The 22,683-nt window shown below is 40.0% G+C and overlaps 1 protein-coding gene across 2 annotated transcripts in view; it reads right to left on the bottom strand.

Annotated features, from left to right (window-relative positions):
- Window positions 1-3,238: 3,238 nt before the first annotated feature.
- The window catches only part of NDP (norrin cystine knot growth factor NDP), a 55,747-nt gene continuing 36,302 nt past the window's right edge, over window positions 3,239-22,683 (bottom strand). For both annotated transcript variants that reach the window (XM_020995963.2, XM_020995962.2), the window contains one exon: window positions 3,239-4,708. In XM_020995963.2, the coding sequence (XP_020851622.1) occupies window positions 4,481-4,708 (228 nt within the window). In that variant the 3' untranslated portion in view covers window positions 3,239-4,480. The remainder of the gene's footprint in view (window positions 4,709-22,683) is intronic.

The raw sequence follows: 22,683 nt of genomic DNA, 5'->3' as shown, positions 1-22,683 counted from the left end.
AACAGAATATTATGTAAACAATTTAGTGTTATTACTTAATGAATAAATAAGTAGAGTTCAGTTTATAAACCATTGTAAGGAAGGAATTTACCTAGTTAACTTTATCATAAATAATAAAAGCTCACACTTGTATACTTTATAGTATACAAAACTCTACTCTCTGTAACTCTTTGAGAGAGGTAGTAAAAATGTCACCATCCTCATTTTATTGACCAAATAAGGAGAACATAGTAGAACAAGGATCTGAACCCAGGAGCTTTTGGTCTAAAGGTAGTGTGTTTTCCACTGCTTTTCTTAAACTGAATAATGGTAAAGATGTTGAAATTATTTGTACAAAAATTATGGTGAGCATTTAACTCATAGGCATAACCTTGGCTGGTCCTAGGCAGTCACCTCATAATTTTCCACTGGTTGCTCTCCTGGACTTTACCATAGTCTCCAGTAACTCATCTTCCCGCAAGATTGCATCAACTCTGAAAACTGACATCTCCTCTGTTACCCCCTGCCCCTGGGGCATCCTTCCTGTCTCGGATGGGAGAGGGTAGAGGGTGGACTTTGGAAAGCTCCTCCCAGATCCTCCATTTAAGAAGGAGAAGTGAAAGCAGGCTTCTCATAATTTCCCATCAGTCTGCAGGACTTTCTCATGCCTGGCACCATGTACGTCCCTCTCTCATTCTTCCCTCCATTTCAGCTTCTTTTTATGTGTTGTCTCCCCTCATTAGATTGTGAGCACTATGAGGGTAGAAACTGTCTTGATTTTCTTTGTATCCCCAGAGGTTACTTAGCACGGTGCCTGGCACATAGTTGGAGCTTACTAAATGTTTATTAGCTATTTATACCTTATCTGGTATATGACTCCTTCAGAAGTACCCCATTAATAGATTAGAAAGGGCTTGGGTTCAATGATCATTAATGCTTCATGTAAATATTTTCAAAGTCCCTTATGATTGATTCAGTCCAAATCAACCAAACTGGTGTTAGGATTCCTTACGGAATCTAAAACATCCTAACTTCAGATGTATGGGAAGTTTTTTTTTCCTTCTCAAGGGGGCTTTTGTTTGTCATTCCTATAGTACCAAACCCTTGATATTTCAACCTCTTCTTCCTTCTATGGCTTATTACTGAATTATTCATTTGAAACTTCTTTCCTGCCCCTTCTGTCCCGTTCATAAGAAGTTCTGGTCAACACCACCAAAACACCAGTCACAGCTCCTACCAGATCATACTCTGAGACATGCCCAAGAGGAAAAGTATATTCACTTTGTTGATTTACAACTGGAAATTTTAAAATTCAAAATACAATTATTTCCTTTTGTATGTATGACATCAGTATGTGAAAGACATGTCTGTATATATGATGTAGCACACTTTGGAATTTTGGTGACGAGTCAATTAAAGGGCTCAAGGAGGAGTTAGTGCTTGTACTAATCATTTTGAGTATGGTTACTTCCGGTAGTCCTGAGCAATATTACCGAATCCTTTTCTGAGGACCACTAGCTTTTGTGTGGTAAGTGCTGGTGGTTCTTCTTCTCTGGAGATGCACATATCCTTGAATGGATAGGAAATAAGAAGTTGAGCATGGTGTGCTGTTTGCAAGCACAATGACATAACTGCAATTTCAGTTAGGAAGACCTGGTTCCAACTTCTGTCCTAGACACTATTAGATGTGTGACTGTGAGTCCCTTCACTTCTCTGAGATTTGGTTTGTTCCTCTGTCAAATAAGGATAATAACAGTACTCATCTCAAAGAGTTTGCAAACTTTCTGTGTGACCCTGGGCAAGTCACTTAAACCCAGTTGCCTTGCCCCCCACTCCCCCCATAAAAACCCAAACAAAAAAACCCTTTGAAGTGCTTTGTAAATGTAAGCTATAATTATTGTTATTATTGTTACTATTATTAATGAAAATGGTAAGAGTACTGGGATCAGTGCCAGGAAGCCAAGATTCTAGTCCTTAATCTGACAGCTGACTTGTAAAGGGGTAGAGCTTCTGCCACTTCCTGACTCACAGGACTCCTGTGAAGGTAGCATTTTATAAAGCTTGAAGGGCTTTTGGAGTGTGAGCTATAGTGAACCAAAAGGATTTCAGTGCTATTGGTGAATATCCTTCGACCCTGCCCATTGTGAAAACTATCCTCATTCGCTTTCATTCCTAGCCCCAAAGCAAAACTTTGCAAGTCTTTCAACCCCCTGCTCCCTCATAAAAACAAACAAACAAACAACACAAAAAACTATTAATTTCAGAAATAACTCTGTTATGTGTCCTAGCACACCCTTCTTCCCTTGTCTCATGGGCTAAAAATGCTTCCCGCGATGTTTGCCCAGTATCTATGCCAATTAGGTAAATGCATTCGATGTTATGGTACGTATCATGACAGGCCATTGAGTGGGAAAGAAAACGCATTCCCAGCAGGGAAGTAGAAGAATATTTGAGTAGTAGGGGCTGCTTTGGTTTTATATGGACCTCTGGAGCGAAGGGTGGTGGAGGAGGTGAGCTTGTTTTAGGCAGGGATTTCTGAGGTGGGCTTTTGCTGCTCTGTGCAGCCTTGGGGGCGGGAAACCTTTTCCCTGCTTCCCTTCCCCTTTCCTCTAGGCTGCCCCACCCAGTCAGCTGTTCTAGCTGGGGTTCTTAACCTGGAGTCCACAGACCTGCCAAGAAATCCACAGAGATGTCAAGGCTCTGTGAACTTAAATGGGAAAAAAATATATATCTTTATTTTCACCTTTACTTCAGTAAAATACTTTGGTTTGCTTTGTAATCCTATGTATTTAGTTTATGCATTTAAAAACATTCCATGACACAACAAAAGGTTAAGAATCCCTGCAATTGGCAGGTGAATTAGAATGTTTCTTTAAGAAGGTCAGGGTTTTCTACGACTTGAAACAATAAAAGACCTTTGCCTGGGGTAGGGGGTAGGGGGCAGGTAATGATGGGTGACCACTCCATTTTAGGGCTTGTAGCCCTCAAGGAATGCCTTCTGGTCTACTGGCTGTGTTGATTTTGCAGGAGATGCAAATAGTGCTTTATTTTAACTTTTTAAACTGTTATTTTAATTATTAAATTAGTAAAGTATCTTAAAGTAGATTTTGTGATCCACCAAGGACTTATTGCATTTTAAACCTCAAGCTTGAATGATAGGCTAAGTCAACAATAGTTTGACTAAGGAAACCATTGTGGGAGATAGTGCTATAGGGAAAGAAGACTGTGTGGCTAGTCAGATAACCTGGGTTTGAATCCTGATTTAGATAGTCACTGACTGGATAGCTTTGGGTAAATCACTTAGCGAGTCTGGACCTCAGCTTCTTCATCTGTAAAATAAGGTGTTTGGACAAGATTATATATAACAAGGTTTTTTTTCCAGTTATTAATCCTAAGAGAGTTTATTTTTCCTTAAAATCAAGGATTTCTGATTTAACAGATTTGATAGCAGCCCCAACTGGCTGTAATAATTGCCTCAAGGAACAAAAGCATCTGTGGGTCGTGTTTATAAGCTGAAATAATAACTGAGTTAGGCCATCAGTTTGGCACCTGGTAGAGAACTAAGTCTCATATAGACAAAGGGGAGATTAGAAGAACATACAAATACAGCTGCTTAAGCCATAGTGCATATACATATTGGTCGATATCTGAAGTCGTAGCATTTGTATACATGAATATAACTATTCCACATGCATCTGTACAGGTCTTTGAAATTCTGCCCTTATGCTCATTTGACTGATGACAGCCATAATTAATTTAGATATCCTACAAGTAAATGCCCAAATAGATATCATTGTATTTGCCCTAAGCCATTCCTAAATGAGGCGGGTAGTTGACAGGGTCTAGACATTCCAGCATCCCAAAACAGAGCCTGAGTTTTCTTGTTAATTATTTTTAATGCCAGCTAAACTTGGGCAAGCATGTCCACATACTTGGTGTTTGGAATAGACAAGTGACAACTTTTAGCAGCAGCAGCAGCAAACGTAATCAAAATCAATGTAACATGGAGATGAAAGCTCAACAGTCTAAGAAGACTCCATGGACAAGGCTTGGGTCTTCTTCTGCCCAATGTCATTTCTTCCATGGCATCTCTGATGACTGACAGCTTATTGCCTGTCTTCTTTTCCCCACTGGTGCTCAGGGGTGGATAGCATTCAGAGTAAATGGAGAAAAGAGGAATCTCAAAAACTACTGAAAGAACTTGGTCCAAGGGGAGGTAGAGTAGGGGGAGGGAGAAGGAAACCAGAAAGATACCAAACCCAATCCCCAGTGTTTTCCTTTTTATGAACAAATCATAATGTCTGTTAGTAGAACACGAATCGTCCAGTTCAGAAAGTGTTACTTCTTTCCTGCCTCTGTCTATTCCCTTTCTATTCCCAGTGCCTTAACTGGGAGAAGTTTTCCTGCTGGGTCATGCAGCCGCCTGTCCTTTGGGCTTCCAGGACCCCACAGCTGCAGCCACCACAACAGCCAGTCCTACAGCACCTCCCGTAGGCAAGCCTTAGGAGCTGCACTCTTCACAGTGGCAGGAGAGGATGTACCGATAGGTGGCTGTGAGTCTCATTCCCCCGGAGCATCGAAGCCTCAGGGCCTTCAGTTTGGAGGTCTGGGGTCGGCAGCAGTGACAGGTAGAGCGGAAGGGCTGTTTCAGGACCGTGCTGAAGGAGACCAGAGGCTCTGAGCGGGAGGGCTGACTGCAGTGCCCCTCACACCTTGCCAACAGCACCATCTGAAAGACAGAGGAAAGGAAATAGTCAACCTAGTTGGCCAAATATCCATCTTTTTGCTTCTGTGTGTGTGTTTGCGTGTAATTACCAAGACAAAAGAAAAAGCTGTGGAACACTTGCTATCTGTGCGACCCTGGGCAAGTCACTTAATCCTGTTTGCCTCGGTTTCCTGATGGAATAAGCTGGAGAAGGAAATAGCAAACCACTCCTGTATCTTTGCCAAGAAAACCCCACGTGCTTTCACGAAGAGTCAGACTTGACTGAAAACAACTGAACAGTAACAAGATGTTAAAATGAACCACCGTTAGAGTTCATTTCCCCAAAGAGACCATGCACATTCACATACTCTGTGTTTCAAGTTGGTGTTTCTAACCCGACAGAAAAGGAGAGAACCTACACAAAAGTGGAAGCATTTAACTCAGCACAACATTAAGGACCCCCACCTGAAAGTAATTAAAGAATTAACAGAGCCCACTAGGAAGTCAGTAGCTGTTATAGTTTATTCTAACTTTTTTTTTTTTTTACTAATGCCTTTTATTAAGGCATTATGTCTGACCTCTCTTTTCTTTAACTAGGGAACCATCCCTTGTGACAAAAATGTAAAGCTGGGGCTGGGGGGAACAGCTGAACAAAATCTATTAACAAATCGGCTGTCTGACACTATACGAAGTATTTAATATTTATGGTCTCCCACTTTTAAAAGTGAAGAGAGAGTGGTGCTTTTTCTCAATTCTTCTCCCAGGCTAGTCTTAGTTATTTTAATCACACAGTGTTCAGTTGAGCATTTTTGTTCCTTCAGTTTACATTGTTGTCATTGTGTACATTGTTTCCCTGGCTCTGCTTGCTTTGCATTGTATCAGGTCATGCAAGTCTTCCCATGGAATCCTTTATATTCACTGTTTCTTATAGTGTAATGAGATCTCCCTACACTCATGCCCCACATTTTGTGCAGCCATCCCCCCATCAATGGTACCTACTTTGTTTCCAATACTTTGCTACCACAATAAGTGCTGCCATGGGTATTTTGGTGTACATAGAACCTTTTCTTCCATCTGTCTGTTTTGTTTTGTTTTTCTTCTTGGACCACATGCCTAGCCTTGGGAACTCTGGGTTGAAGAGTAGAGATGTTATAGTCACCTTTTAAACTATTATTTTAAAGACAGTCCAAGAGAACAAGATTAGTCCTGGAGCACTGGAAAAGGGAGAACAATGTGCTCGTCTTGAAAATAGAAGGGTAGATGACCACTGTCAGATGCCACGTGCACTTGAACTTTGCCCAGGAGTACAATGAGGATGGCAGCTTTGGCAGGAGCTCTCTAGCTGCAAGGACTTCAGAAGAAATGGGAGAATCAGCTGAATATCTGCTTAAGTCCATAGAGCAAACAAGTGTAGTGGATTGGGATAACTTGTTTTCATACATGTCTCTCGTTCCTGAAGAGTTCTCTCTCACCTCTGCTTCCTGGAATACCTAACTCTACTCAAAGCTCAACCCTACACTAGGCATTTCCTGCTCACCTCTTTTCTTCCTTTCCCATCCCCCCAATTACTTTGTATAGATTTTAAATATACCTCTATGTGAAGACATTATCCCCCTCCCCTAGTAGAATGTAAATTCCTTCAGAGCAGGGACCCTTTTTCATTTTTGTCTTCATATGACTCCTACTAAGCACAGCGCCTGGTACATAGTAGGCACTTAATAAGTGCTTATCTAATGGAATTGAATCATCTCATTCAAACCTTGTTATTTGCCTGATACCAGACTATTGCAGACTGAACCCTGGGCTTCACCATTTGCTAGTGCCTTCTTTGACCAGGTTATGACCACTACTTTTGACCTTGCCTCCACTTCAGCTATCATTTTCCACCTGGCAGTCAATTAATAAATATTTATTAAGCACTTACTATGTGCTAGGCACTGGGCTAAGGCTGAGGATACAAAAAAAAAGCAAATGAAAGTCCCTGCCCTCAAGGAGATCACAATCAAATGGGGGAGACAAGCAGACAAATCTGTACAAACATACTATATAAAGGACAAATTGAAAATAAAGAAAGAAGGAAAGGATAGAATTGAAAGTGATTGAGAAAGACTTCCTGAAGGATACGGATTTTAGTTGGGACTTAAAGGAAGCCAGGGAACCACCTCTAGCTCTTTCAGTTCCAGGCTAGATCTCATCTATCAGGTTCTAGATCTCATCTATCGGGTTCTAGATCTTGCCTTCTTTGTCTTATAATTTTGACCTCTACTTGTTCATGAGTCTCTCAGCTATGTATCATCCCCTCCTCCATGACCTAAATCAGAGAAATTTCAATTAGTACCAGATGCTTCACTTAGTCACAGCCCTTAATGACCCCTTTTAGCTGTTCTCCCCTCTTTATATTTCCTCTGGATAACAATACAACCAGAGTAATTGCAGAACATTAACACTATTATCTGGGAGATAACGCAAAGAACCAAGCAATCACTTAGCAACCACATAAAAACCAGAAGATACTAGTACTCAACCACAATAACTTTGAGAAGAACAAATAATGACAGACCAATTTAATTTATTTCTCCTATATAGGAGCATGTCATAATAACAGCAAAAATAAGATATGTAAACTATCTTCATTTTAATCAGGCTTTTCACTCAGTTTTATCTTGGTAAGCTCAGAAAGTACCACATTGATTTTTCAAGCCCAGTGTTTCTCAAACAGGCTGCCTCTATCTTAGTCATGTCTCTTTATCCTGAACAGTGTCCACTTCCTTTTCCGGAATCCTCTGGGCTAGAAATTCCTATTCCCCAGGCAGCCTCAGAGATGGGCACCTACCCGCCTGTGACTTCAGAGACAGAAAATGAATTAGATCTGAGTAAAGCTTCACCTGTGCCTATAAAACACCTAGCCCAGGGGTGGGGAACCTGTGGCCTCAAGGCCACATGAGGCCCTCTAGGTCCTCAAGTGCAGCCCTTTGAATCCAAATTTCACAGAACAAATCCCTTGGAGAAAACTTGTTTTGTAAAACTTGGACTCAGTCAAAAGGTCGCACCCAAGGACCTAGGAGGCCACACGTTGCCTTGAGGCCACAGGTTCCCCACTCCTGGGTTAACCTTTTCAGCATTGTTAGGGTGGGATGGGGATACTTGGAGTTACCATGGATGTAACCCAGGAAGAACAGAGAGAGATTTTTGTAGCAATGTACTAAGTTCTGGGAGAAGCCAGTCAAAGAATCTTTATGAATTCTTTTCTCCTACAATGCTGACAATTGCAGTTGTATTTCTTCCTTGTTCTTTGTGTTATCCTATTGTCCTTTCCTTTCTGAATGTTGGTCCTAATGACAGACCAAATAAATGCTTTGGGTGGTCACTAGCTCATCTGACTCTTCCATGAAGCCCTTTTAACAGGTCCTAGTGCATCTGTACTGCAGGGCGTCGGCTATACAACATGTGTGCCAAAGTGGGCACACGGACTGGTTATGACTACTCACATCTAGTGCATCAATGCTTGTGAGAATCACAGCCTTCCACTACCCTCTCTTACAAAGTCTGCCATGATTATTCCTCCTTATTACCTGTTCAGAAAAGTCAATGTAAGATTATGACCCCAGTTTCTATAACTCCTGGTATATCAGAAGAGGGACCACTAAATTGGCACATAACATTTGGAATATTGTCAATATCTAATCCAGGTCATGTTAGATAAATGAAAATCTAGATTGAGACTTGCATCCAAAGGATGGTTTTATTTACATTAAAAATTTATTTGTTATGTTTCATTTTCAAATATAGCCTTGCCCACACCTGACTGAAGGAGCTAACCCTTGTTTAAATAAAGAATAAAAAAGAAAGACAAAAAAACTTGTTGCAAATTAACTAATATTTGACTAATATTATAAGCAAATCAACTAATATTCAACTGAGTGATGTTATTGTTGTTGTTGTTTGTCCTTCATTTTTTGAAGAAGACCAGTGACATCACAAGGTGAGGTCTTGACTTGTGTGTGAGTTGGATTTAAGTGACACAGAGTTGCCCAAAGTCATCAGCCTTGGTCTCTCTTCCAGAGTCATCAAAGTCCAGTGACAAGGCAAAAGTCAAGATGACTGGCAATGGCCCAGGATGCAGTGGATGACCTTGGTGTCTTTGATGTCTCACCAAGCTCTAAGTGATCCACAGTGCCTGCTTCCACTGTCTTCATGGTCATCGGACAAATTCTTCTCATCTTCCCATTCCACTGGTAGGCATCTCCTTAAGTCACCCAGGTGCTTGAGGCCTGTCGCTTTCCCTCAACCTGGTTTAGCTGGTCTGCTGAGATGGTTATATGGGGTGAGGCTGCTGCACATGCTACAGCTTCTTGCAGCCACAGGTAAGAGCAGGGTGACAGGTGGACACCAACACTGGATGAGCAGCCCTGAAAGAGCTTGGCAAGCCCTCTCATCAGAGGTGCTAGTCTTCCTTGAACACCCCACATACCCCAGGTGACATTATATGTGATATTTTATACCCATAGACCTTTGCAACGAGAGGAAGGTAGATTTTGTCATCTCATCTCTTCTTCAGGTTGACCTTGGTCATCATAATCACACAATATTCAGTTTCAAGATTTTGTTAATTGATGGTTTGATTTATAGTTGTAGTTTGCAGTATATTTGTAGTTTGATTGATATTTGTAGGGTGGGGATTGGGAAGTACTTGGCTGCCTTGTCACCACACTCATACGGACAAAAATCTTTCTTTTCCAACTCTTTCTTTCAGGTATATCTCAGTGTGACTTTTCCCTTATTCACAGTTCTCTGTTCTACCCCTGTGGTGAGGATTTTTAAGCAGCCAGAGAGAAGACCCATGGAGAGGGGAGTTGTCTAAGGTCAACTTGGGGAAAGGGAAGGTAGGAGAGAAGGGAAAATGGGAGAACAGTGGAAGAGGATGTGGTCTTCATCTCCTACTGATCAATCCTCTTCAAAATAGCTTCCTCAAAGCTTAGGCTCTGCCTAGAATCATTAGTTTAGATTCAATGTTTTTCCCTATTTTGGGGGTGGGTGGGGGATGGAGGCAGGAGGATTTAATAACATTCAATTCACTCTCTTTAGAGCCTTCAGCTGGCACCCCAGAAATTTTTCAGAGAAGGAAGAGTTTCTTTCTCTGTGTATAGATGATCAACTAAGTTTACTTTTCCTTAAGGACACCAGCTTATCTTGAGGTCAAGCACATGGAAATAAAAATTCAAAAAGTAAACAGGCTAGAGGGTCAGAGTGATATAAGGGACAGATAGGGAAGAGTCACCACTGAAGTTCTTGGCAAACCAGGACAACTTCTGAATTTTGTATGAACTGCTGGTGTTCCTCTATTGCTTAGCTACAGTCTCTTCGGTTGTGCCCTAGTCAGGTTAGTGGGGATAGCAGCAGCAGCAGCAGCAGCAGTGCAGTGAGCTCCTCTTCTCGTTCTTTAGACTACAGTAGAGGCTGAGGTAGGGACCCTTGCCTCTACCTCCTCTTGAGACTACAATCTCCCTGCCTTGCAACAGCCAAAGACTTGCTGGGCTCCTCATTGACCTGTAGCAGTTCTCTCTCTCTCTCTCTCTCTCTCTCTCTCTCTCTCTCTCTCTCTCTCTCTCTCCTCTCTCTCTCTCTCTCTCCCTCCTGAAGTGGTCATCCTCTCACACAAACTATCGTTTGGTCTTCCCTTCTTCTCAGTGATGATAAAGGCTTAATTTTCATTCACAGTATCATGATCTCTGAGCAGAAAAGCATTGGTAAGCCTCTGGTTATACAATTTTGTAGTCATTGTGTGTGTATGTATATAGACACATATATGTATATGTATGTATGTATGTATATATGTATTTTTCCTGGATCTGCTTACTGCATTCTGTATCATTTCATAATAGCCTTTCCATGTGTCTCTGAATTACTTATAGTCCTATTTCTTATAGTACAGTCATATTCCATTGTATTTGTGTTCCATAATTTATTTAGTCATTATATTCATGTACTACAATTTGAGTAAATATGGGACCCTTCTTTCTATCTTTGACTTCTTTAGGACTATATGCTTAGCAGTAGGGTCTCTGGCTCAAAGAGTATCACATTTTAGTCACTTTCTTAGCATAATTCCAAATTGCTTTCAAGAATCACTAGAAAAATTATCAGCCCCATCAATAACACCAAGGGGTAGTTTTCAATGGTTTTGCATCTGGGTGTGGAGGAGGGGGAACATTTTGATCTTTACAACTTAAGATGAAATTCAACATGGGCAAGTATAAAGCAAAAACCTGGGTAAACAGAAGGAAAATCAAACTTGGTTTGGCTTAGATTCCTAAAGCAAAAGGCAGGAACTGACCTGGAGGCAGATATTTAGTTGTTGTCAAAAGAGTGGATATGATTTTATAGTATGTTAGAAAAGGGAAGGTTGACCATGAGAGCCTGGATCTGCATCCTTGGACTGGGAAAGTGAGCAAGTCAAAGAAGATGCAGCCTAGAACACTGTGCAAAATGGGTCAGTCAATCAATCAGTAAACATTTATTAAGTGCCTACTATATGTCAGGCACTTTGCTAGGGCCCTGAAGCTAAATATCAGAACCTTCTCTAGACTTCCTTTGACACCTTGAGGATTCCATTACTTCATAGGTGTGTGGGCTCCCTTTAAGGATTCGGATCTCAATCCCTTTAACAGACAATGGAGAAGCCACTTTCTCCATGACAGGAGTAAACATGAATATCACAGGTGAAACGTCAATTTGTTTGAAGAAGGTAGATCGACCTTGGTTCCATTCAAATACAACAACAACTATTTATTAAGTGCCTATTATGTTCTAGGACATCACTGTGGCACAGTGGATATAGCACTGGGTCTGGAGGCAGGAATATTTAAATTCAAATCTGGCCTCAGACACTTACTAACTGTGATCCTGGGCAAATCTCTTAACTCTGTTTACCTCAGTTTCCTCCTCTGTAAAGTGAGCTGGAAAAGGAGATGGCAGGGGCAGCAAGGTGGCACAGTGGATAGAGCACCGGCCCTGGAGTCAGGAGGACCTGAGTTCAAATCCAGCCTCAGACGCATAACACTCATTAGCCGTGTGACTCTGGGCAAGTCACTCCCAACCCCAATTGCCTCACAAAAAAAAAAAGGGAGATGGCAAACCACTCCAGTATCTTTGCCAAGAAAACCTCAAATGACATCTCAAAGAGTGGGATGTGACTGAAGATAACTGAACAACAACTACAATATGTTATAGGTTCTGGGAGCCCTGTTTGATGATTTGATGATATTGAAATTTATAACTAAGAGATATGAATGAATTCCTAAAGGGAACAAAGCTGTAATAGCAGGCCCTGGCATTTAACCAGAGGGTTCTATGCAGGATGGATGGCTTGAGAAAGTGTATTTAGATTGAAGAGAGCAGGAGAAAACTGAATGGTAGTCTAATTAGAATGTAACATAAAGTATGTATAAGGAAGTAATGGGAAATCAGTTGTGGCCAGATTGTGGAGGGTCCTGAATGTAAAAAATGATGATGATAATGAGTATTTATTTATACATTGCTTTGAGGTTTCCCAAAGTGCTTCATATACATTAAATCATATGATCCTCACAACAACCCTGTGAGATAGGTGCTATTATTATCCTCACTTTACAAATGAGAAAACTGAGGCACCAAAAGGTTAAATGACTTACTCAGGGACACACATTTGAGGCAGGATTTGAACTCATATCTACTTGAACTCCAAATCCCACATTCTGAATCTCCTACTTCCCTAGTGAAAAAAATGGCTAAAAAATTGCAACATTGTTGTGAGGATCAAATGAGGCAATATTTGTAATAATAATAATAATAGCTAACTTTTTTTATAATTCCTACCATGTGCCAGGCACTGTGGCAAGCACTTCATAATTATTATCTCCTTTGTTCTTCACAACAACCCTAGGAGGTAGGAGCTATTATTACCTTTATTTTTATAGATGAGGAAACTGAAGCAAACAGGTTAAATGACTTGCTCAGGGTAACACAGCTAATAAGCATCAGAAACTGGATTTGAACGTAGGTCTTCTTAATTCCAGGCCTGGCACTCTACCCACTGTGCCACCTAGCTGCACTTAGCACCTGCCTGGCACTATATCAATGCCAGCACTTATTATTATTAATAATGATAATTATAATTCATTTCATTGACAGGAGAATAAATCCATTCTGCTGTTTTCCACTTATCCTTTCTGAAGGCCTATTATTAAGTTAGCATGTGGTCTCTGTGGTCATATATGGAAACTCATGAGCATTTTATTTCTCTTTGTTAGAAAAAGAAATGGGCATAACTCATTAAATTTTTAGTAAGTTGTAGTGAAAAGGTCATGCACTGATGTCTTCATTTGAGCAGCTAAGCTCCCCATTCCTTGAGGCTGCTCACAATCTTTCCTTTGTTTTGAATTCTTTGTTTACATGAAGATGCACGTGGTGGTCAAGGTGAGACAGTGAACCTGACAAATTGGCTACCAACCAGCATGGCTGTGTCTACTGAATTTCCCTTGAACTTGATGATTGTGAAAACACTTTGTTTTGGGAAAACCAATAATAGTTTTTAAGACATTTCCATCCATCTCTCCAGTACATCTGTCCGTCAATTCCTGGCAAAACACGTTTCCTTTTTCTAGGTACAGCATGCATGCAATCCTGATTCTATAAAATAATAAAAATTTATCAATTCAGACTAAATGAAAGAAGACTGGCCAGAGTTAGTTTAAAAAAAAGTCTGAATTACCAAATATCTTAAAAATAAAAATGAATCTGTTACTTCTAAATTTAGCAATACAGAAATTCACATCTGTGTTTGAAAGTAGACATTCTGACAATCCTGCTTTAATGAGTAGACATAAATCATCTGCAGGGAACAGCATAGTTTGAGTAAAAATATTACTTCACCAATATGCCTAGGAACCAGGTTTAAGAATAATTTGCTGTTTTTAAGAATTTCAAACATTCTCCCACTGTCTTATTTTAAAATGATTGATTTTGCTATTTATACAGTGTGAAGGTTTTATCAAATAAAATGGGTCATTGTGGTGTGGAATGGACAGCGGGTACAGGTCATTTTGATCTGGAATGGACAGTGAGTACTTGGGGACCATGGAAGCAGAACACTAACTCTGGGAGACTCTACCATACAGGATAGAACAAGTCTGCTTCCTAGGACCGACTTAGCTAAGCATGGAAAGGTTTATCAAAGATAGGTTGTCCCCTTGGTGATGAATTGTTCAATAATGTCAAGAAAAGGAAAAATGCAAAATTATCCTCTATCCTATGTGGCCCTTTTCATTTTCTGCAGTGATGGTGGCATTGTTGCAGAAAAGTAGGGTAAAGAGTAATGAAAATAATATGGTTTTTACACCTCATGTAAACATTCGCGTAATCATTGATAACCTGAACGTAAAATCTTTTGTCTAGTGATCAATCAGTGGGAATAAAACTAAGAACTCAATCAATGAAAAGGTATTTATTTATGCCTGATATGTGCCAGGCATTGTTCTAGGGACCAGGGATAATTTTTTTTTTAAATTAGTCTCTGCCTTCAAAAAGTTTATATTTTTAGCAGAAACAACATGTAGGTGTGGTTCAGGTCTGACCATGGAACATCCCCTTACAAACACACACACACACACACACACACACACACAAACTCCAGTGACTCTCTATCACCCCTAGGCTCAACTATAAAATCCTATTTGGCATTTAAAGTCCTTCAAAACCTGCTTTCCCTCTCCCACCTCCCCACCTCATCCTTCCAGTCTTCCTACTCCTCATCCCCTTTTACCCTTTTTCCAGTCACACAGGTCTCCTCGCTCTTCTTCAAACAAGACACTCCATCTCCTAACTCTGGGTGTTTCCAATAACTGTCCCCAAGCATGAAATGCTCTTCCTCCTCCTGGCTTCCCTGGATTTCTTCAAGCACCAGCTAAAATTCTTCTGTCTACAGGAAGCCTTTCCTGACCTCATTGTACTCTGGAGTTTTCCCTCTGCTGATTCTTTCTTATTTATCTTATATATAGCTTGTTCGTACATAGTTGTTTGCATGTTGTCTCCCCCCCCATTAGATTGTGAGCTTCTTGAGGGCAAGGATTGTTTTTTGCCTTTCTTGGTATCCTTAGTGCTTGGCACATAGTAGGTCCTTAATAAATGTTCATTAACAGAGTGACTGCCTGACATATAACTAAATGCAAAATATATACAAAATAAATACAATTTGATTTCAGGGTGACCAGGCGCACAAGGAGAGGGGGAATGGAACAGGTCCGATGTAGGAGGTGACACCTAAACTGAATTTTGAAGGAAGCTAGCAGCTCCAAAGGTAGAGGTGATGAGGCAACTTTTAGGCATGGGAACAACACAGAAATGGGGGATGAAATGTCACATATGAGGAAGTGTGTGAAGGGGAGGAGTGTGAAAGAGTCTGTAAAAGTAAGTTTGCGCCAGATTGTGAAACGCTTTAAATTGCCAAATAGAGAAATTTACATTTTATCCTAGAGTGAAACAGGGAGTCATCTGAACTCTCTGAGCAGGGGAGCAACATTGACAGACTCATACCTTAGGAATGTCACTTTGGCAGCTGCATGGAGGATATATTAAGGAGGGAACAGATGAGGCAGGAAGACCAAATAGGAGGTAGTCCATGTGAGAGATGATAAGGAATTGGTTCAGGGTGATAGACATGACCAGTGAAGGCAAGGGCAAGAATGTGAGAGAGATAGAGAGAGAATCAACAATAACAAGAAGAGATTGCATTTAGAAAGTGTATGTTATGAGGGCCTCAGAACATGCCCAAATCATCCAACTTTGAGGCACTTTCCTTCTGCGTTCTCTCAGGTGGGTGGGTGAAGGCAATTCAATTGTCTTTGATTGGCTAATAGCTGGAACAGGCTGTGTCTTTAAAAACTGTTGGACTGGGACAGTCTCTTTCCCGTAAAATTCAGAGAGCGAAGATCATCCATAGTTCACCCACAGTACGATCACCAGGGGAGGGGGAGATAACTTCCCCCCTGCCTTTTACCCTATCTCTGAGAAATGTGCCCAAGTTCTCTGTTCTCTTCAATTTGTCCTTCTCAGTTTCAGGTGCAGGTGGCCATCCCCACTGGACTTGGGAGTTCCAACCATGGTGAACATGAAGCCAGGATTCCAGGCAGAATGCCATGACCTGCCAGCCTGGCAGGAAAACCCTGAGAAATCAGGGTGCCTGGGACTTGAGCCCAAAGTGGGTTTGGGGCTTAGAATTTGGAATTATGCTCTACAGACACTAAACCAAGAAAGTGATCTTCTCCTCCTTGTAGACTAAAATAGTATAGATGGGGGATCAAGCCCTAGGTGTTGTGGAATAAGTTTGTGTATTTGTCACTATAACTTTTGAAATAAATATTCCTTTGTAGAAGCTATTCTGTGGTTAAATGGAACTAGAGTACAAGACACCTGTCCTTGCACATTAGGGAGACACCATAGTGACGGCTGGTGTCATTGTCAACAAGTCTAGACTCACCAGCCCACTAAGGGGTACTTGGGAACTCTAGAGGATGGCTGTAACCTATCTAGCTTTCAGGCAGTGAGGAGTTTGACACAGTGCTGTTGTTCAGTCCTGTCCAACTCATTGTGACCCCCATTTGGGGTTTTCTTGGCAAAGGTTTGCCATTTCCTTCTCCAGCTCATTTTACAGAAGAGGAAACTGAGACAAGTAGGGTTAAGTGACTTGCCCAGAGTCACAGGGCTAGTAAGTGTCTGAGACCAGATTTGAATTCAGAAAGGTGAGTCTACCTGACTTCCTAACTTCCTGACATCCTGACTTCAGGCCTGGCGCTTTATCCATGTGCGTTATTTCACTTGTTCTCCACAATAACCTTGGGATGTAGTTGATATTATTTGATACATTTGTTGATATTATTGTCATAATTGTAGAAATAAGGAGACTGAGCTGAAAAGTTAAGTGACTTGATTGGGGTTAGAGATCTAAGTGTCTAAGGCAGGATTTGAATTCAGGTCTTCCTACCCTTAAGCCCAGATCTTTTTCCACTATTCTAAAAATAATTGATATACAGATGCATGAATAAACTACTGGGCTTGACCACTGGTGTGTGGGTGTGTGTGTGTGTGTGTGACTTAATAGTCAGCAAGCAATTATTAAGCACTTAGTATGTACCAGGAAGTGAGCTAAGTGCTGGGAATAAAAATACAAGGAGAAAGAAGGATAATCCCTGCCTTTAAGGAGCTTACATTTGGGGAAAGACAATGGGAAGACTGGAGGACAACAAACAAGGGAAGGTGAAAAAGGAGAGGTAACAACAAAGGTACAGGTATTCATCTCAGGAGCATGATAAAGAAATATCACAGTATTGCCCGAAGAGGAAAGAGACCAGGCTGGCTCAGATGCCTTCCTTAAATGGAAGTCTTGGGAGAAGCCATCCAATCACAAAGAGAGGCTGTAGAGGCAGAGGGCACTTTCAAGATGTGAATTGTGGGAACGAGTGAGGCATCAGGATAAAGAGCTGGGATATGTTAGAGAAGGTCCAGTGTGTGTATCTGTCTGTCTGTCTGTCTATTTATCTATCTGTCTATCTACCTTCCTAAGTATCGCCTTTCTTACCATCTATTTATACTCCTACCTATATATCATCCATCCATCCATCTATCTATCTATCTATCTATCTATCTATCTATCTATCTATCTATCTATCTATTTCTCTGTCTGTCTGTCTATCTACCTACCTATGTATCATCTCTCTAACCATCTATTTGTCCTATTACCTATATATCATCAATCTATCTACCTACCTATGTATTATCTATCTATCTATCTATCTATCACTTAACTATCTTGAGTAGGCACTAAAAATGGGTGATAAGTTGGGCTGAGATTGAAATGATAAGCTTATTTTAGTGATTCCAAGCTTTTCTCTGAAGCAAATGTCCATCATTTTAATGCCAACATTCTTCCAATGATGTTGTATGGCTGTAAATTGTGTGACAGCCTATTGATGGCTTCTGTGGGGAAAAGAGAAGGTTGTGGGAGGAGTAACAAGAAAAGACGGAAGGACCTGACATGAATAAGAAGGAAAAGAAAGTTGTCAGATGTTCTGGAAGGATTTGGATTGGTGAAAAAGACCAAAGATTGAATTTGGGGAGGACACATTTGGGAGAAATTGAGGAAAATTTGAAATAGAATAATCTTCAAGTACAGATTCTTTGTGTTTCTCTATGAGAGATGTGAAAGAGGAGGAACAGACTCAGGAAGAACAAAGGAGGTCTAAAGAATAAAGAACTTAAGAGAATACTCAAGAGGGAAAAGATGTCACTGACAAGCCAAAGTAAGTTAAAAAAAAAAAGATGGAACAAATCACGAGTAATGCATATTTGCTTATCAATATTTTTCTGGTGTTAGCAAATAGCTGCAAATACCGCGAATTCTACAGTCTCTGAGGAATTGACAATGAGCATCACCCAGAGGGCAACTGATAAATGCATGGTAGACACAAACAAGCTTACAAATATTACAAACAAGAGATTATGGAGAAGCAGAGAAAATAATGCCATCAAAGAAATGTCTGAGTGAAAAAGAAGATGGGTCGGTCATGTGACGAGAACAAGAGTTAATTGAGGCATAGCCTGTGCTCTATTGTGTCTTTGAAATGTCAGGAGAAATGAAGTCACCCTGGACATTGGGTGGAGCCACTGTGGTGAAATCATGGGATGCCATGAACAAGAATCACATAGGATAGACAGGCATGAATGGGTTGCAGTCTGTATTGTTGGATTAAATATTCACTCTGATAAGATCATATATTAATTTGCACATTTGAAAGTGTCTACTCAGAGAATAATTTGCTCAACTTTAGCCTAGCTCCTGTGCAAATAGTTATAAACTGTGAATTAATGAAATATGAATTAATGAGGTTTTATTGTATTTTTCTCTTATAACTATATGCTATTCATCTAATTGCTTCTCTTGTCTCTCCATTTCCCTCTATTTCCCAAATGCTTCTACCTCAGTCTGACATTTCTCTTTACCATTTTAGCATTGGATTAGTGCTTTTTTTTAATAGAAAGAATGAAAGAAAGTAAGGAAGGAAGAGAGAAAAGAAGGAAAAAAGGAAAGAAGAGAGAAAAAGAAAGAAAAAAGTGAGGAAAAGCAGGAGATAAGTGAGGGCAGAAGGCAGCAAAGTTTTGTGCTGATGAGAATGTAGCCCAGAATCAAGCATTTTGTTGATGGCATATATACCCAATGAAATGAAGGATGTGGATAACAGGAGTGAGGGTCATTGACCTTACTTTTGCTTAGCTTTTTTTTTTCTTGCTTAATTCTATTTTTATGCCATTTAGGGAGAATCATAGCCCTAGCTCCTACTCAGCTCCCCTGTGGTTGTGATTGATTTGTTTTGGTTTATATGTTAGAAGGGCAGCTAGATGGCACAGTGGAAAGGGTACAGGGCCTGGAGTCAGGAAGATGAGTCTTCCTGAGTTTAAATGTGGCCTCAGACACTTACTAGCAGCATGACCCTGGGTGAGTCACTTAACTCTGTTTGCCTCAGTTCCTTATCTGTAAAATGAACTAGAGAAGGAAATGGCAAACCACTCCAGTATCTCTGCCAAGAAAACCCCAAATGGGGTCACAAAGAGTTGGACACAATTGAAAAGACCGAATGACAACAAAGACAAATGTTTTAGAATTCCCAACCTGCAATTTAGGAGCAAAGGTTTCCTACAAGAGGTTAAATGTAGTCATAAGAAATTTCTCATGTTACGAAGACAGTTTTCTGGAACCATGGACTTTGAAGTAGGACCAGAAACAGAAAATCAAAAGAACAGACTTAATCTTTGCCTGGGATACTCTCTCTGGCTTTTGTCTATTGCCTTCAGCCAGGTGTTCCACTGTGGCCTAAGGAAGTGTTAGTATGCATTTGCTTAGGGAGAGGCTTTCTAGTCACTGTCCTGTAGTAAAGAGGACCTAAGGACCTAGTAGATGGTCCTGAGGGACCAGAGCCCATAAGACAAAGGCAAAGAGATGCCCAACAAGCAACGGACCAGTGGATGTGCCCACCAGAGACATTGTGAAAAAGGCCCAAAGAAGAATGTGAATGCTATCCTTAGAACAGAGCGGTCTGCTCAGCTTAGTTCATGGGAGTAGCAGAGAGCAGCATGATGATACCACTGACGGACATCAACATCCCTGAAACACTTTTGGTATGAGCTGACATGGTCACCATGTCCCCTATATGCATGACTTTTAGGTACATGGATTCCTGGCATTTATTCCTTTACACAAGACTTGTGTTTATCTATATTTACCTACCTATGTCTATATCTATCATCTCTATCAATATAAATATAAATCTATCTATCTATCTGCCTGTCTGTCTGTCTATCTATATATCTGTCTATCTTTCTTTCATCTATATTTCTATCTTTCTATTTTTCTGTCTATCTTTCTATCATCTATATTTCTATCTTTTTATTTTTCTATCCATCTGTCTATCTATCATCTATATTTCTATCTTTCTATTTTTCTGTCTATCTATCTATCTATCTATCTATCTATCTATCTATCTATCTATATTTTTATCTATCTATCTATCTATATTTCTATCTATCTATATATCTATCTATCTACCTATCTATCATCTATATTTCTATCTATCTATCTATCTATCTATTCCTCTTCACCCTTCCTCCCTTCTGTACAGCATATACAACTTCCCAGGTGTTAAGGCCCTCTTGACCAAGGCCTTCCACCTTACAAACTTTTCCCTGAGATTGAGTAAAGGAGGATGTGTAGTAAGCTAAGTCTTTGTAAGAAGATGACATAATCCATAATCACATCAATAGAGAAGCTTAAAGTGACACACAGATACACAGAAAAAGATATATATGATAGATACAGGTAGATAGAAATAAACATGTATATGCAATGTATACATACATGTATGTTATATGCATGTGTGTATATATGCACAGGCATATTCATTTTACATGTGTGCCATCCTTGGTCACGTATGTATATGGGTTCTCTTTATGTATCTTCCTTTACCTGTGGGAGAGTATACCCCATACATGCATGGAGAGATTTTTAAAATGATCACTTTATTTGCTATACTATTTGAACAAATGTATTTGGTTCTGAAGTAAATGTGTCCTATAGTTGACTGCTAGAAGTAAACATGTTGGTAGAGGATTTTTAGCTATGGTGGATGCTGACACATTAAGTGTTTCAAATCTAGGGGTCTTCATGGGAGACAGTTTCCCACGTGTAATTCAGTGCCTGTTGAATATCTATTGGACACCTGCTATTTGTAAAGATAAATAAAGCATAGTCTGCCCTCAATGATCTTATCAAAAATATTTAGGCAAAGGAGAAAGTTCAAATAGTTTGGCTGTCTGCTTCAGTGAGGGTGATGGGAAAAACTAGCAAATAAAATACTCCAGTGACATACTCAGGCCAATCATTTTTGAACCATTACAGTTGTAAAAATGCCTTTCTGTCTTATTGTCATTTTCTCTTAGTTAGATTTTCCTAACAAGGATTGTGGCCACGCAAAATTTTAATTTTGTTACCCCAGGCACTGTTTTTGAGTCTCTCAAATACAAATAAAAGTCAGAGAGCTTTTCTTAGAGTGGAAAATGTGTATCCTTTCCCACAGCCACATAACTCAATCACATAATGGCCAAGGTGACTTAGCTCAGAATCTGGCCTCACCAAAAATAAAAATAAACATCACCTTATTGGACTACAATCATTCGGAAAGTTTAAGTGCTAATCAGAGAAAAAGTGATAAGCAATTAAAAATATGAATGCTTAAGAGTTTGATTTTACTTTTAATGATTGGTATCATCTACACATCTACACATATTACCATTAAAATGGTAGTTTCTAAAATATTTTCCATTTTTATTGGAGAATATTTATGTGGTTGACTATGGCTAAATATTTCCATCTCCAAGGTCAGCCGTGATTGGAAAAATGTAGGTAAGGCTGTGTAAATTTAGTTGCAGAGACCCCCAAGTGAAACCAAAGTCACAATTTCTGAGAGCAAAATTTTAATTGCTCTGCCTTCTTCCTCCTCACCTTTCCTCCCTCCTGGACAGGTGTCAAGGCCCTTTGACCAATGCCTCCCCCTTACAAACTTTTGCATGAGATTGAGTCAAGACTAAGCCTTTATAAGAAGATGACATAAGCCATAGTCACATCAATAGAGAAGTTTAAAGTGACAAAACACTTCCCCTGCCTCAGCCCATGAGGTAAATAATGCAAGTATTGTTACTCCTAAGAAACTAAGTCTGAGCTGAGGTTGAACTCATGGTCATGGTCAGAGTTAAGACTTGAAGTGAGGTCTCTGGGTTCTACATGATATGCTTTCCATTACAACACGTTGCCTTCTTAGTGCCCAGAACAGTTCTCAGTGCCTAGTATAGTACTACATATAGTAAGCTCTTAATAAATGGCTACTGAGTGAATGAATGAATAGATGAAGCAGCAAAAATGATAAATGGAATACATAATGAATTTTTTGAAAATATCTGTCGTTTTGCCATGACATACCAAAAGCATCAGTTGCTTAAACCAGGTCAAACTCAAAACCGAAATGGACTCCTGCTGGCTGCATACTGACTTAAAACTCACCAATTAACATTATCTATGTTGTATTGTATTTTTATCTATTTTGTTAACCATTTCTGGGTTATATTTTCTGCTGGTTCAGGCCTCACTGGGGAGTTTTGCTGGCCTTATACACCTCTGACTTAACATGGTAACTCAAAATCATTGATTCTAAATCTAGATGGGTTGACTCTACCAATTCAGACCACACCACTGAAAGGGTTTGCTTCTTGTAACCCTTCAGCTGGAATAAAAATATAAATCATCTATGAGACATAAACTTTCCAAGAAACCAAGAGAATTAGAGGACTATAGATTTAGAACTTGAGGGGTTGTTAGCATCTAACCCCTTCATTTTACAGATAGGGAAACTGAGGGCCAGAAA

This window comes from Phascolarctos cinereus, unplaced genomic scaffold (genome assembly GCF_003287225.1).
Source record: "Phascolarctos cinereus isolate Bilbo 61053 unplaced genomic scaffold, phaCin_HiC Scaffold_726;HRSCAF=1367, whole genome shotgun sequence".
Lineage (NCBI taxonomy): Eukaryota > Metazoa > Chordata > Mammalia > Diprotodontia > Phascolarctidae > Phascolarctos > Phascolarctos cinereus.
This window is presented reverse-complemented; position numbering and strand designations above follow the sequence as displayed.